The following is a 16,625-nucleotide window of genomic DNA, read 5'->3' as shown; positions in this document are numbered from 1 at the left end:
GCAGCACTCTTGCCTAATGTGGTACCTGATGTCTTTCCAAGTAGAGCATTTTCCAGTGTGTGAGGAATTTTCACCGTGGTGAGCGCAGTGCTGCAGCTGTTCCTGCCGGCAGTGCAGCACACTGGGGCAGACGTGGCTGTGCCTGTGGCAGCAACCTGAACACGCTTTTCCCTCAGAGGGGCGCAGGGCTGAGCCAGGCTGGCGTGGAATCGCCTCTCCTTACGCCAGCAACCTGGGCCTTCCTAGGCAGGTGACCCCACAGCAAGTGTGCATGGCCTGGCCCTGCCTTGGAGCAGTGTGACAGTGACCACTTGCACCTCCCCGAAACATGTGTGTTCCTGCAGAGCACCTGAACAGGCCTTTGGCTTCAATGCATAGGTGTGCTTTCATTTCTTCGAGTATTACGTTAAACAAAAAGCACCTGCTGCCCCATCAGTGTATGTACCATGCTCTCTCAGTGTCTAATGAACATAAGTATTTTTCTAGTTTTACAGAATTTTTCATTTAAAATAAACCTGAGAAGCTTTTATAATACGCACTTATACAAAATACAGAGCTGCAAATAACAAACGTACAGAATGAAACACATAACAAGCAGCAAGAATAAATAAGTATTTATTGAATTCACTCTGTATCAACCTCCGTGCTGAGAAATAAATACATCTTACACTTAGAAACCCAAAACGTTTTTAAACATAATTTTAAAACCCAAATAAAATGTTTAATCATGAATGCTTAAAATTTAACACAGTGGAAGTCATTCTTCATTGCTATGTCCAGCCTCAATTTTTCTTCTCTTTCTCCTTTCTTTTTTCTTTTGTTCTTCCTTCCTTTCTTTTTTCTCTCCAGCTGCAAGAGAAGTCATAAAATCTTCAATGATAGTTTAAGGGTGATATGCATTTTCTTATTCTTATTAAAAAGAGTGAATTAATCCTTTGTGAAAGTTAAAAATGAAGCTTTATTTAGTTACCAAATGTAACAGTAGAAATTCACTTGGAATTCTAAAAAGCATCTTCATAGATTTAAATTTGGCACAACTTCCATCATATACTTCGCCTTCATACAACCGGACGAAGAATTATGGATGTTGATTCTTTTTTTCGTTTAAATGAGAAAAGAAAGACTTTCCATATTCGTAGGTGCTGATCATTATGGCACAAGCAGGAGCAACTTTAAACAGCCGTGGAGTAATACCTGCCCAGAAGAGAAAGGGAATTATTCACTTTGGGAACTCAAAATGTCTCTCAGACATTTTTAGAGGTTCCAGGCCTTGGTCAGGAGCATTTTAGATCATGGCAAGCAGCTGGAAACAGCTGTGATTTTGAGTTTGAGCCATGGAATAAATTACCAACTTTGAAGGTGGAACAAGCAGTCACAAAGGGTTAGATAGTATAGTAAAAGAAAACAAAACAGAGGGGAAATTTTTTAGTATTGTACAGGGGGGTTTTAGCACCTATACAGGGGGGGTGTTATTTTGTGCATAGGAGTCAGAAATTCTAAGATAGAAAAAAGTGGGCTGATCCTGTTCTTCCTCCTTCTTCTTCCTTGCCTCCATATTCTTAGTAATGTTAGCACTCACAAATTAGTTTAAAGTAGAAAAGCACTTAGTAATATAGGTAGTAAGTATTAGGGAATAACTGTAAACATGTAATACATAATATATCATATAAAAGATAGCAGCCCTAAGTGGGGGAAAAGAAAAAGACGACACCAAACAATTAGGGTATCAAGAGAATATGCCTCTACCTAAGCCACTGACCAAAGGGCTGCAGCCCATGAAGACAATCTTTTAGATAACTAGCAATAAACTGCCTTAAAACCAAACATCAAAAGGCTGCAGAGTTTTTCTTTAAATGCACAAGTTAGAAGAAAAACTTCACCACCACACACAACCCCAAAATAAACCCAAAGTTCTCACAATTCACTATTATTTGTTTTCAGACCCAAGTGCTGCAGTACGTTGTGTTGATCACAATATATTGATACCATAGTATATCAGTTTAGAGCTGGGATTCCACCTGCTCACATGCCTCAAAATACTGAATTTACTGGCTGTAGGTATTACCACAGTAATAAGCTTATGCCCTCCCCTCTGCTGTCTTGTGTGGTCTGCCTACCTCAAGTTCATTGTGTCTCTGCCCCTTCTGACTCTGTGCAACTGGAGCACTTGGACATGCAGGGCTCCTGTGCTCCAGCACACCAGAGGTGGCCTCTACTAAGATGAAGAATCCTGGTCACATTAATAAATTATGGAATTTAAGTGTTAAATGTTTCCCATTATAGTCAACTGTGATCTTGCCAGTGGAGGTTAGAAAGTGATTCAGTTTAGAGGAACGGAAATAAGGCTGAATATCCCCTTGTCCACACACAGCCAGTGCCTCTACTTCCCCTTGAAATGCAAAGACATCTGCAGAGAGCCAGCACAGCTGACACATGACCCATAGAGAACTTGTGTGGCTTTGGAACAGCAGCAAGGAGCCAGGCAGACTAACCCCAGTCATCCCAGCTGTGTGTGGCCAACTGAACTGGAGGGTTGGCTCATCAAGCCTATCTCTAAACTCTGCTACCCATGTGTCAAGACTGAAGTGTGTTTTAATCCATTAACTGAATACAGTATCAATATTATCGATACTTTGTGGTGTCTTGCATTCTGTTAGCATACAGTGCTCTGAAATAGGCAGATCCTGTTACCCAGGTATGCCATCACTGTACAGTGAGGAAAGCAGTTTAATCTCTTTCAGCTAACAAGTCTTGCAAGCCTAATCACCTGTGCAGCCATTCACACAAGGGCCCCGAATGAGCCAGTGCAGCGTGGTGAAGGCCAGTAAGTATCCTGGATTTGCAGGATATGTCTCTTGCTGATGGTCATTTTAGCATGAACTACAATAGGATTTTATCTCAATATTATTTTAATCTTAGTATCTTGTCATTTCTGCCTCAGGCTGCCAGAGTCATGCAGGAGAGGGCCAATGTTTTCCCTTGTCTTCCTCTGGTCACCAACATACCTATAGAAGCTTTTCTTGTTGCCCTTGACATCCCTGGCCAGGTTCATTCCCTAACCCAATCTCTGTCTACTTGAACCATTTCTCTGTGACTTCCTTCTTGTGTCTGAGTTTGTCCAGGAGCTCCTCCTTCCTCCATACAGACAACCTGGAGTTTTCACCTGACTTTCTCTTTGCTGGGATACATTGTTCCTGAGTCTGGAGGAAGTGATTCTTGAATATTAACCAGCTTTCTTGGGCCTCTCTTCCCTCCAGGAGTTTATCCCATGGTACTCTACCAAGAAGATCCCAGGAGAGGCCAATGTCTGCATGTCTGTTGCTTTATATATGCAAACTATTGCATAGCTGACAGTTTTCACAGAAATGGAAATATATAATTTATGCATGTTAACATCTATAATTAAGAACATTCTAGTCTGAATTTTTTTAGAGATAGGAAAAAAATTACCTGCAAATAATCCAGTAATTCCATTTCCAGTAGCAATTTTCCTCATAACTGCCCAGGTTGATTTACTGTCCCTCTGTGGAACTCAATATAGTACAAGACAACAGTGAATTAGGCAATCCATGCAATGCCACAGAAAGATATTTTTAGAAATCGGAGACAGTCACAGATGTAATTGTTAGACTTAACTCCTTTTGTTGTTAAATTTATCCATCTTATTTATACAATATGTTAAATTAATACAGTATGCAAATAGACAAATTGAAACAGCAAGACATGGAAAAAAACTGTAGTAAAACCTAGAGTAAGATAAATTAACAACTTCTACAGTCTTTACTGGATTGCTGATACAGATGAAAAAAAACCAAAGCAGTTTCATAGAATACATTCATTAGGAATATCCCACAGCCCTGGGAAGCCAAAAAATAGTTTTGCAGTCAAAGAGAGACAAAATACAGATGCATAGTCAGTGCCCAAGTCTAATAGTAACTGGATTTGGGAAAAATTAAACTGGCACAAATTAAAGATTACCATAATGGAATTTTAAAAATATAAATCAATCTGGTTAATATTAACCTATAAATGTATGGCAGATACATGTTTCAAAGTGGTGTAAGGAAGGAATTCTTATATTTATCAGCATAGGAAAATAATTAAAACCAGTAACTATTTATATTTAAAACTTTTTCAATACTTGTTCTGCAATCAAATGATAATAATTTTTTTCAATAATTACTCCAGGAAATAAAAATTTACCTGAGAGAATGAAACCTCATGCCAAAAAGTGAGGACTTATTTTCTAAGCATTTAGATTTTCTAAACTATTTTATTTTATTTTCATTTTCTAAACTATTTGGATTCTCAGCCTTTTTAATGGTCTGTAATCTTAAAGCCATTATATAATATTTAATAATATTTATTTAGGTTAATGTAAGTTCTTCACTGGTCCACATTCCAAGCAATAGAAAAAAAGGTATTATATACCACTTCAATTTGGATAAAACAGAGCAGTGCTCTACTGACAAAAGCAAAACAGAAACTTCCTCTTTCATCCTTTAAAGATGTTAGAACATTCATTAACATGTCCTCCAAAATAATTTTTTTAAATCACATGAAAAGAAGGTGAAAAATACACAACCTAAGCACAATACTTTCTAGTCTAATACTTACCATAAGAAAATTGCTATGGTAGGAGTGTTGTTCTGAAGACTTCTTCAATTGATCACCGTTCACCTGAATGTTTGTTATGAAGTCACTTTTTTGCCTATTTAAATATAACTTGCTTCAATCATAGAATAGTTTGGGTTCAAAAGAACCAAAGAACCTTTATAAGGTATCTAGTCCAACATCCCTGCAATAAGCAGGGACATCTCAAATTTGAAATTAGTCTGCCTAAATGTAATAACTTTGGAGTCCTTTGTTTCAAATCTATACCATCTTATTAAGCTATATTGTTCTGAACTCATACATTTTCCCTCTTCCATGCCATTAATAAAATATGGTATTCTCCTATTCTCCTAAATTTTATCTTATCTAGATACTACAATTTGGGGAAGAAAAAATGCCTGAGTGATAATATCTTTACATATACTTTAGAAGTGGCAATTATTTAAAATTCCTACCACAAGCCATACCCAAATACTAGGTTTTATTTTTTGAAACACAATTTGTTTTTTTTTAGTCTTACCAGCAACTTACTTTTTAAGGTCTCATTCTCCCAAAGTTGAGTTTGCCTATGTGTTTTCACTACATCAAATGGCTGAGTTACAACAGCTGCAATCTATCAGGAAATCAGTTTTAATGTTACTGCACAAAAAATTAAAATTTAACCCTAAATTTTTAAATTAAAGTGCACATACAATTTAAAACTAGATTTGATATTCCAAGCACATGATATTTTTAAGTCTTGTGTGTCAGAACATTGCAATTTATTCAGATTTATTTAATCAGGTTGAATGCCACATATGTGTTTGAAGTACAAATTCCCCAAAATATACATTTCTGAGAGAAAAATCTAAAATCATACTTTTTAAAAATAGTTTATTAGTGCTAATAATAAAGAATAGTACTAAAAATGAAATTATATACTTACAGAGCCAGCTGCTGCTCCTGAAGTAAAAGAAACAAAAAATGTAGGTTCATTTGCACCAACTTTCTTGCAAATCATCTTCTTGAAACGTTCATAATTATACCAATACAATGCTATGATTACAAAAAAATAAACTTGCATTACAACACGGTTGTATAACAAGTACAAAAATTCTTATATCAAATCCAGATATAAGAATTCTACTGTGGCAAAAAATGCAAACAGAAACAAGAGCTGAAAGCATAATAAGTGTTCTATGTGATAACCTATGGACAGATGGCTGTGTTCCCCATGTTCTCCATATACCCAATTTCTTCATGATACAAATTAGCCTAGTCATTTTGTCTTTCTCTTAGGCAACCCCTACCTTCATACAATCGAAACCCAGCAATATAAAACTCACTCAATTTAAAATAAATCAAAATGTAGGCTTCTAATTATTCGCTATATTTTCAGGCATATTCTGTGTTTCATACATCTCAGGAATTCTATAAAAACAAAATTCTATACAAAATGAAAATTGCTCCGGACTGCCTCATACTTTTTTGAGGCACTGTATAAAATTTAATTCCGAGAGAACAAAAAAATATGATTTTGCTCCCTGTACTAATAGGGAAATGCCTCTGTGGGGACTGTCAAACAACCTTTAGGAATAACATCTGTTTCTGTGACTATCTGCTGAGCTAAACTGCACTTTTTCTGCTAACTAAAACTTCAAACAATACACTACTGGGCTGAATTAGAGATTAATGCCTCATGGCAGTTGGTCAACTAAATACTTCAAATACTAAATACTGCTCCATATCCTGAAAGGTAACAATGCCTCATTCAGCACCGAGTTCTGGAGGTTGTGCCAGCAGAAAAATTTCAAAGCATCTTCTTGCCATCAAGACTACCAGTTTACATTCCTGGCCTCCAACATTTTGCAAAAGTAAAAGTAGGCAGTATCTCAGAAGGCATTCTGAGGATTTGAGGAGAACTTACTATTGAAATGTACAAAACCCTAATTTAATATAAATTATCTAAATCCAGCATTTTCTTAAGCACCGACAGGACACATCTCCCTGAACACCATTCACATTTATATTGCCTATGACACTGCTAAAAGAAGGACTCAAATATTATTATTAAACCAGTTTTTGTGTTTATAAGCATTCATAACTTAAGTTTTGTTCAGCCTAGCTAGCATCCCAAGGAACATGCTTGAAACACGTAATGAACACTTGGGCTAGGAACAGAGTGGAATTCTAATAATCCTGTGCTTCTTGGGTCATGCTGTGCTGTTTGACTGTTTTCAACAGGACCTGCTTTCTCTACTCTGTGTTACACTGATTTTTACTCTTGAGATAGTGACTTGAACTCCCTGCAGCAAAGGTGCAAACTGAGAACCCCAGAGATTCAGCTGCTGTTGGGGCATCATTCAAACTGAAGAGCTCAGATTGAAGGCATAAAGGGAACACATCATAGCAGATAGAGAGCAGTTATGAGGAATAAATTATCAGGATATACTGTTGGAAAAGGCATTAAACAGTATTAAACAACCTTAGCTTTACATAAGCAGAATGTTAAGGTATTTGGGTTTTTTTAAAATACATTTTCCTTTACTCATGCTTCTACTTGCCTGCTCACTATTGGTTGAGTAGTTCTCAACATGCAGCTACTGCCTTATAGGTTAACTTGTGCCTCTACCATCATGCCCACAAAGCACTGGGCACAGGTTAGTGAGTGGCCACTGCCTGTCCAGGGCATGCCAGAGCAGTGTGGAAACTGACTAAAAATCAACAAGCCTGGCTCAGAGCAGTGGAGGAACAGCAGGCATGGACACAAGAATCTGAACAGGGCTGAGAAGAATGCACATCACCTTAATGCCCTCTTCCTTGTGCACTCCTTCTGATTTTCCCACTCTGTTAAAAGCAGCAGGGGGAAGGAAGCTCACCTGCTCCACCACACTGCTACAGACGAAAATCAATAAAAGAATGATAGTTTCTACTTGAAGTCAGACAGCAGGAACTAGATGAATAATTTGAGAGTTCCCTTACAAACTTAGAGAACAGCTTACAAGAAAATTGCATTTGGCAGAGAAGAAAATAAAGTAAATTGAGAATAAATATTGAACAGGAAACACTTCAGAAAAGAAGATTCACCTTAAGAGTGAAGTAAGACAACAGAGATAGCAGGTCAAATACTTCAAAGGTTCTCTGACTTCAAAATCAGGTTTGAATAACAATCTTTCCAAAAATAGGCTTGAAGAATTTTTCTGGGCCAACATAAAGTGTTTAAAGATCCCAGGTACTACCCCAGTGACAGAAACTGCTTCAATGACAACTGATGTCTGATGATCCAAAATCACTCTGACAAAAACAGACCGTAAAAGGACAGGGGCTTGCTGGTGCTTTAGCAGTCTCCCCTGTAGCATCTGTCCCAGTTACCTTAAGGAATAGCCTAGGACTAGTTATGCTTTGAATCAGACTCTTCTTCTAGGCTTTCAGCTTTCGAGTCTTGCTAAAGAGTTTTTTGGAGCAGTTATACAAACAAATTCATCTTGACTTAAAAAAAAAATCTTGAAGACACTATTGTGTCACTCTCTGTACGTGTTTCCAAATTATTTAACAGAACACTTAGACACAGCATGGTTATCAGAAAACAGCTACTATTTCTATCACAGAGAAAATTTCCAGCTGAAACTCTTAAAAAGCAGTCATTGTGTAAGCTAAAGATGAGAAGAAAGAGTCTAAGTACAGAGAAAGGGAATGTAACAATGAATCCTATCTGGTGTCCACAAACAAAATGGGGGGTGGGAAAAAAAAATCACATCTTCAGAGAATTTATAAATAAAAACACTCAAAAGAGAAAAAGTAAATCTCAGTCATTCCTAAAGCCAACTATTAAAACCACCTAAAAAGACAGAAAAATAATATAAAACATAAAAACCTGCATGGAGAATAAACCTTACCTGAGAAAGGAACATCTCTGAGAATAGTAGAAGTCCAGCCCTGCCACAGGGAGAACCACCCATCTGCAGCCACTTTGGTGCTGATACCCCGGTACAGCTGCTTGTAGGACGACCTGCGATACTGCAGTTGAGTTCTGATCAGCTCCAGCGGACTCACCACAGTGGCAGTACTGACTGCAAAGGAAACATGGCTTTATTAGAAAAATCAATATTTAATAGCACAATTTCCTGAACAGTCATGTCTCACCTTACTTTATGTATTTGATTCTTTTCAAACTTTCCTTGAACTAATTCCCAAAATAAGTTTCCTTTCCAACTAAGAAAAATGTGCCTATTCACAGTACCTACATTTCCAGTTTAGGTTTTTTTTTGTTTTTCAATGCTAGCATGTTGAGAATCCTCATTTTTCAGATTTAACATATAAATAGGCTGAAAATTTCAAGTACCTACACTCAATTATTTTCATTAGTTGCCATTTTAAACTGTAACTTGAAGAAAGCGATCTTGATGTTTAAGGCTTCTTTTTGTGTTAAGGACAGAATTGTGGTTAAAGATTTAAGCTTTTATTGATTTCTAAGCATCTTTGCCACTCTAATTTCAAACTATCAAGAACGATTATCTGATAGAGTAACTCTTGCATCTTGCACAATGGTCAGTGAGTCATCATTCAGCAACAAGCTATCATCACACATTTAACAGACATTAAAATTTTTACTAGATCCAAGAATTTTCTTCTGTTGCCAGAATATGGTTTCACACATGAATTTAAAATATGGAACAGCCTTGATAAAAACAGTGTACCACAAAATAGCAATTATTTTTCCATTAGTCTGTCAGTGCCCCCATGGTTGTCACAGGTAGAACATGCAACTGCATCATCAGACCCTCCCAAGAAATCCCTAAAATAAATTAGCTGAGTTAATTCTACAAAAACAGAGGGAGAAAAGGAAAAACAAAAGTAAGAAAGTATATAAATTCCATCCACATCATACAGCAGTAAAACCAGTACAAGTCCAATTTTCATCTTTATTATAATTACATGTGCCTTCCATTAGACCAAATGATAATGTTTATTATTAGATTGATGGCAGAACAGACTTAAATTAAACTGTCCTTGGTAGAAATCTAGAAATATAAAATTTGGAACCAGTTGTTGTGAAAGTGTTTCAGCAAAACCAGATCTCATTATTCCAGGTTAGAGGGTTCTGCTGCCCAAGAAATACTGGGTAATGACAGTATTTCTTCCTAGCCCACATTTAAACCCACAGCATATTTACTTTAAATAAAAGTCAAGAAAACAAACCCAAGGAAACAACATTAGAAGTATTATGTTCCAGTTTTCTCTTTAAACAGAGGACAACTTACATCTGCTTAAGGAACCTGCAATAACTGGAATGTGCTCATCATGCTTTCCTGGTCTATTTTTCAAAACTTCACACAGCTGATCATAGCAGGTAAAATAGACTGCTGTGGTAGGAACTGCCATTATTCTAAAATATAAGAGAGGAAATTTACATTAATACCAGGAAAGAAGGAAAATAAAATCAACTGTCTTGTATTGATATTTTACTTACATTTTTTAAAAAGTTAAATTTTCAGCTGTGTATAATGGATTAATAAAAAAGCCAACATTAATCCCATAGCTTTGATTCACTGCTTCTAGTTCAGAATTTCAAACCCACACATTTTCCAGGTTTTAATTTCATTAGGGAAAACCGTAAGTAAAATGATGGTAGATTATCTCAGTCAAAATTTATTCTGTACCAGTTACAGAATTGTTTTGATAAAGAATGGGAAGTGAAAGATCTGAAAATGAAGAATTCAAACAAAATATTACACAAGTACTATTAACCTTAATTTTTATTTATGTAACAATTGGATATTATGCTCTTGATCAAAAGCCATGATACTACTTAAGAGACAATGTAATAGCCAATGTAGTATGCACAAATATATGCTTTTTCCATACCAGTATAGTACAGACTGTAGTAGGAACAGATAGATTCAATAATCATTCAGTGTAGGGGAAAAGCACCACATCTTACTATAATCTGGCAATTACACTTCTGTGTTATGTCTGTGCCAATACAGCATGTACCACCATTATCAAAAATCACCAAGGACCATCATGCTTGGAAAACAACATGGCTTAGTTTATATCTTCTATTTGTGTGACTTTCTCCAGTAAAGAAGTTAGTTCTCTGCTGGAGAACAGAACACATGCTTTGTAAAAAACTGTATTAACTGGAACACTTCAGTCAGGTCCTAGGCTTTATATTTTGAAATTGCCACATACTGGAGGGTAAACAAGACTGAACTCCACCACACTTTGCTTTTTTTGTGCCTATACAATGAGCACTGTCTGCAAATCAAAATCTGCTTCTCACTGAGTACTTCTCACTTTGTGCCTTACAAGATACAAGTTTAATACACATCTTAAATTTGAAAACTTGCTTGATTTATTATAGAGGTCTTATTTTCTATCTGTACTGGGTTAATATGAATAAAAAGATAAAACACTTTGAGGCTGTTAAGCCTAAAGAGAAGACCAGGAGGAGATCTGATTGCAGTGTTTAAATATGTAAATTGCTCTTGTAGAGAGAAAATTAATGATCTGTTTATCCAGACAGAATAAAACCCCAAAGTTCTCTGAAATAAAGAAGATGATTACAAAAATTAAGAAAGGGTAATGAGGTGGAACACCAGAGTATCTGGAAATAGCTGTGCTGCTGATAGCAAGACATTAAGTAACAAGATAAAACAAGAATGTGTCGAAGACTGACCCTCTCAAGTGACCAGGTCCCATCCCGAGATTCGATGACACTATCAAAGGAATGGTTATAGTAGGAAAAAAAAACAAAGCATGAAAATTCTACTGATCCTGCTTAACTACAGAGAATGTATCAGGAAATTCTAAAACCAGACAAAAATTATACTGTCCATAGACATTTCTGATCAAACTGATTAGTCTGTAACTTCAGAATTGACCAAATTCTTAAAATCACTTAGAAATAAGCATAATATTTTGTCAAAAATAATTAAGTAATTTTTAACAATAACTTACAGCATGTTACTACAAAAACCCATTCAACTTACAGTGTTGGGGGAAGCCCACTCCACAGTGACTTAATTCCCTCTATTCGAATAATTTTCATAAATGCATCCTAAAAATATAACCCAGCAAAGAGCAATATTTAGCTACAAACTTCTGTAGTTAGTAATACATTTTAGTTGGCAAAACACAAAACTAAGGTCTTTAAAAGTATGTTTCTAAAATGGCTTATCATTGTAAGATCCCAATTTTATAACTGCTTACACAAGCTATCACACTTAATCATGCAAACAGTTCCACTGAGTGGAACAAAATAATTTATGTGACTGAAATTAAGAATTTCCTTCCATCTTTATAAAGCCAAAGTACTAAGTGCTCATCAGTGACTGATAGCCCTGTGAATAACTATTTTCAGTACTAATATAGCATTGCAGCAATTTGTGGAAACTTCCCAAAAAATCCACTACAATATTCTTTTCAATATGTATCAGAGTTTCTAGGCATGAAATAGCAACTGATTCTCCAAGATTCTTCAATACTTTCTCTGACAACATGACCCCATACATGCAGTGTGTATACAAGCTTTCAATTATTATTATTACAGCTGTCCTGTATAATCTCAGGAGACTGACAGCAGAACAACACTAAACCTTGAAGATCATTCATCTGAAATCACAAGCAAAGACAGAAACTTTGTAATGTCAGGATACTAATTTTCTTAAAACATCTGGGGAAAGAGGTTGGGATTCAATGGATTAGAATACACCTAAGACCAGACATTATTACAGAGTCTCAAAAGATAGAGAGTCTGGCAGATCACAGAAAGGACTTAGAGGAAGGAAAAAGCAAATAGCTTTAGAGGAGACAGCCTTGATGAACTAATCCTGTGAGGTAAAAAGTTGAATGGAAAAAACAAAGAAATGGTTCATTACAACAAACCTGACTAGCTTTGAAAGGAAGCCAAGCATCCCTAGAGGTCCAAACATGGTTTAACAAAAAATACACATTTATACTAGCTGGTTAGTATCTTTATAACCCAGTTTCAACAAGTTTACAAAACAGGAAGGTAATAGATAAGACTAATTTTTTTTAAAAAAAAGAAGATGAAGTTATATGATAGTCATTCTTCTTTGAGAATCAACTTGTTCTGGCAAAACCAGGCATAAATTCATGTCAAATAGAAAACTAAGAAACTTTCTAAAATTATATAGAAAATGCAACTGAAAAAAATCACACTTGTAAAGTTCTTAATTAAAAAAAAAACCAAAAACCTCTTAAACTGCTGAAGACACCTTATGCATTAATCTCAAGATTTTAATTCATGGCAGAGTCAAAAAAAATTGTCTAATGAACCAGCATGACAGTATCTGCCAGCAAGTCTGTTTCAAGTGTTTAGGAAAATGCTAGCCCTACAAGTCTAGATATTTGACAGGATAGATACTTCTCTGGATAGAGAACTTGACACATGGACTTAACTTTAAACACCACCTGCACCATTAGTTCAGCTGAGGAGCACACTGGGAGATGTGTGGGCACAAGGGCTGTAAGCAGGAAAGAGAAAATTATTACCTGCAATCAGGAACTACTGCCAGTACAGCCGAAGTGGGGAAAATCAAATAATAAAGCCAGAAACCTTTGAGGAGAGCTGTGCAACTGCCTCCTTGTTCATCTTTAGGAAGAAATATGTATATTTTTGCAGACAGTAGAAGGTATGATCAAACAGCAGTGTAACCAATCTCATCAATCAGCAGTGTAACCACATGAAGACCTTCTCAAATGATAACAGATTCCAGTACAACCCAAAAAAACCTGAAAACTTTAGAGTATGCTACTTAAAAATGCAGTTTTATATACATGCAAAATGTTCTTACCCATGTCCCTTTAAAATGTCCAGGTTTTTTATACCAGGCTTTGCTGTCCTCACTTCCACAAACATATACATGATCCATAAGGCCATTGGAGTATACAAAACACTTTCCTAATAAAATGGTGTATAAGAATATAGTTAATGCTTATAAGATTGTTTTTAGGCAACAGCAATTTCAAATTGGATATAATGGCAACACAGATTTATTTCTGGTTAGTTACAGAGGGGCAAAATAATTTGGTAAGTCAGTAATGACAGATTAGGTCAAAGGAAAGAGGGTACAAATGTACCACTCAGACTGCCCAAGTAAATGGAACTGCCTTCACAAGGCTCCAAGAGACATATTCAGGTTATATTACCATCTGCTGAAAGGTAAAAGTAACAGAAGACCTATATATCACTACTGTATGTAACTGTGAACATCTTTCAGACTTTTAAATCTTTTATTAAGTAGCCTCAGCATCCAATTCAAGTGGAGGTATTGTATCTTGTTATTGTTATTATTATATCTTATCTTGGTCTGTATTTATACTAGATCATCCCCTCCATTTGTTTTTCATTTCTCCTACATTATGTGCTTTCAACCTGTTTGATAAAATATTATTGCCATTACAAAAACATACTTTAAGCTTCACATTTGCAGATTGCTGAAGGCTTTAGAACTTACTCAAAACCAGGATAGAAGGCACAAGTATTTTTCCTAATTTAATTTGCAAGTGTGACTGCAAATACCTCCACATTCAACATGAAAAACCAATCATCTTCTTTCCTTTTAAATCTTATTTACTAAGTACAAGTAAATAGTAGGAACCATTAGCACATCTCTGAGAGCACAATATCTTCATCTATTTAGAACCCAAGAGACAAGGGACTTGTTAAGACTTGTCCATTTCAAAAATCTCTGGATTCTGGAGGAGATGAACTTTGATATAACATCCTGACCACTTAAGCCCTCTGATGAAATATTTATTCATTTAGTAACAGCTTTTTATTGTTTGACTCAACTTAGTATTAGTTGTACATTCTGCCATAATAAAAATATTAAGACAGAAAAAAAAAAAAAGCCTGTTAAAAATGGTATAGATGTATGGGATTTTTTCTGTTTAGTACATATTAGCCTGTTGCTTTCCCCTGCCCCCACCCCCAGTTATATTAGAGACACAAAATCAAACATTCTGCACCTCAGCACAGCATTATGACAACTATCAGCTAAATACAAGAGCAAAAAGCAAACTGTGTCCCCCATTACACTACGTATTTGTTTGTTTACCTTTATGGAATGGATTCCTTTGGGCTTGCAGTCGAATTTTGATAACATCAAGAGGAGTTACTAAAATAAAACAGAAGTCATTTAGAAACACTCAGTATGCCCTGAAAATGTAGAAGTCTACAGAGGCTTTATCATGAACTTTTACAACCTTTTTTTTGTTTCGGGGTGGCGGGGCGGGGAGTAGGGAGAGAACCCCACCTAACAGATTTTACAGTGTTATCAAGCAGAGAGAAAAGGGATGTTAGCAGACAGAGACAATGCTATCAGAGACAAAGGACAACTACACACCCTATATGGTTTGCAAGATATCAGATCTATCTTTTCTAATTTACCAACAGCTGCATAGGCATGAAATATTAGAGATACACAAAGCTCATTCAAAAACCACTGTGTCATGTTGTCAGTTATTGCTTTTATAAATAGCATACCGTAAGGCAAACAAAATCAAATTTTGGCCTCTGGCATATAAAACAGCACAACATTCTTCATGTGTTTGTTCTTTTTCAATAAACTGACCATAATACAACTTTCAAGAAAACAAAAGTTAAATTCATTTTGTACTTTTCTTTTCTTGTTGCATGTAGCCAATATGTAAAACATTTGGGTTCTTGAAAAGTGAAGGTTTAGTGAACATTTCACTGCTTCCACTGCAGCCCTTACAGCTGTCACAGGCTGAGACATGTTGAACGCTGCAGTGGCTGGGCAGCTGGGCCATCTTCCTCTGATTATGTCGGCTGAGGGCTCGATTCCACATGTTCGTGGAAACATACATAAGGAGACCTCATGCTGAGTCAAACTGAAGAGTAATCACTTTGTAAGATTCTCTCTGTGGCCAGCTTCATAGTATGCCTTACCAAATAATGATGTAATTATAGCTCCACAACAAGAGGCTATTGCTTGCTGAGCAATGGTTAGTTTTTGTACATTGATATCACTCATTTCAGCCATGGCTTTATCTCCAGAGTAGAAAAACCTGTTAAGGAACAGAAAAACATATTGTAAGACTACGCTCAAAATTTGCAGAAAAAAAGTCAAGGGATAAATATTTTCAATTTTCATTACTAAGTTATGTAGAACCAGCAATATTACTTTTCTACTTATATAGAAGCATCTCAGTAATTTTTGAGATTATTTGAGCCATATTTTGCAAGTAAGTTTTCTAAAGACAATAAATCTTCAAAATTCTTCTTAAATGAATTACATTTACATGTTCTTGCAAACCCCATTAAACGTTTACCACATATTGACTTTAACTGCAACAAAGTGTCTACAAACAAGCAAATAATCCTTACCAAGATAAACTGCCAGCCTGTAGCCCATAAACTGAAGCACTGCAGAATAATTGACTCAGCCCTTCTCTTGCTCCCATCTCCTCTGAGAGAAGCCAGAAAGGTCTCCTGGCTGAGCCCACCGCCTGCTAGTGATGACTGTGTGCCCTGGCACTCCTCTGTAACAGGCAGGGACTAGCTACTCATAATGCTACCAGCAAATGCTAATTCCTCGAATTCCAGCAATTTAGGAATGCATTCACAATATCTGCAACTAGCCAGGACAGGAGAAGATAATAAAAATACTTCAGAAAATAAAATCCTCAAATAGAGGAGTGTCTGTCAAAATGCATCGTTGCGCTTAAGTGCAGCCCTAACTTTGTTAGAACCATTGATCTAAATTTTTCACTGGCTTCACAAGAATGTTTTGTTATTTTCACTACGCTTCAAGTTAGAAAGGATTAAGTAGCACAAACCGGCTCTGTCCTCTCAGGTGCTAACAACTGCAACGGCAGGTGGGGATATTGTTTATTTTTCAGGTATCTCTAACTCAGAAGGGGACCGCAGCCCAGAATTGCGTACATACCCGATTATCAGCGGCGCCGACGGGTGCAAAGGTCTCCGCCACTCAGGCACGGTCCGGCCGGTGGCGAGGGGGGAAGAACGCCGCCACTCCTAC

At 36.4% G+C, this 16,625-nt stretch overlaps 1 protein-coding gene across 1 annotated transcript; it reads right to left on the bottom strand.

Annotated features, from left to right (window-relative positions):
- Positions 1-774: 774 nt before the first annotated feature.
- On the bottom strand, positions 775-16,584 carry SLC25A40 (solute carrier family 25 member 40). The gene is made up of 12 exons (XM_077788217.1): positions 16,533-16,584; positions 15,533-15,651; positions 14,679-14,738; positions 13,413-13,519; positions 11,586-11,653; positions 9,855-9,979; positions 8,490-8,663; positions 5,540-5,649; positions 5,135-5,227; positions 3,451-3,523; positions 971-1,194; positions 775-849 (listed from the first exon to the last, which is right to left on the bottom strand). The coding sequence occupies exons 2-11, from the start codon at positions 15,624-15,626 to the stop codon at positions 1,079-1,081; spliced, it is 1,020 nt and encodes a 339-aa protein (XP_077644343.1). The 5' UTR covers positions 15,627-15,651; positions 16,533-16,584; the 3' UTR covers positions 775-849; positions 971-1,078.
- Between the last annotated feature and the right edge of the window lie 41 nt (positions 16,585-16,625).

The sequence above is a fragment of the Lonchura striata genome, chromosome 1 (genome assembly GCF_046129695.1).
Source record: "Lonchura striata isolate bLonStr1 chromosome 1, bLonStr1.mat, whole genome shotgun sequence".
NCBI classification, from domain to species: Eukaryota; Metazoa; Chordata; class Aves; order Passeriformes; family Estrildidae; genus Lonchura; species Lonchura striata.
This window is presented reverse-complemented; position numbering and strand designations above follow the sequence as displayed.

What these genes read in the sequence shown, in the direction of transcription:
- SLC25A40 (XM_077788217.1), bottom strand. Translation starts at nt 15,626, where the DNA reads ATGGCTGAAATGAGTGATATCAATGTACAAAAACTAACCATTGCTCAG. An exon ending in TATAATTACATCATTATTTG is followed by an intron (nt 14,739 to 15,532) that starts GTAAGGCATACT and finishes GTTTTATTTTAG; the next exon opens with TAACTCCTCTTGATGTTATC. An exon ending in CAGAGATGTTCCTTTCTCAG is followed by an intron (nt 5,650 to 8,489) that starts GTAAGGTTTATT and finishes TTGTAATCATAG; the next exon opens with CATTGTATTGGTATAATTAT.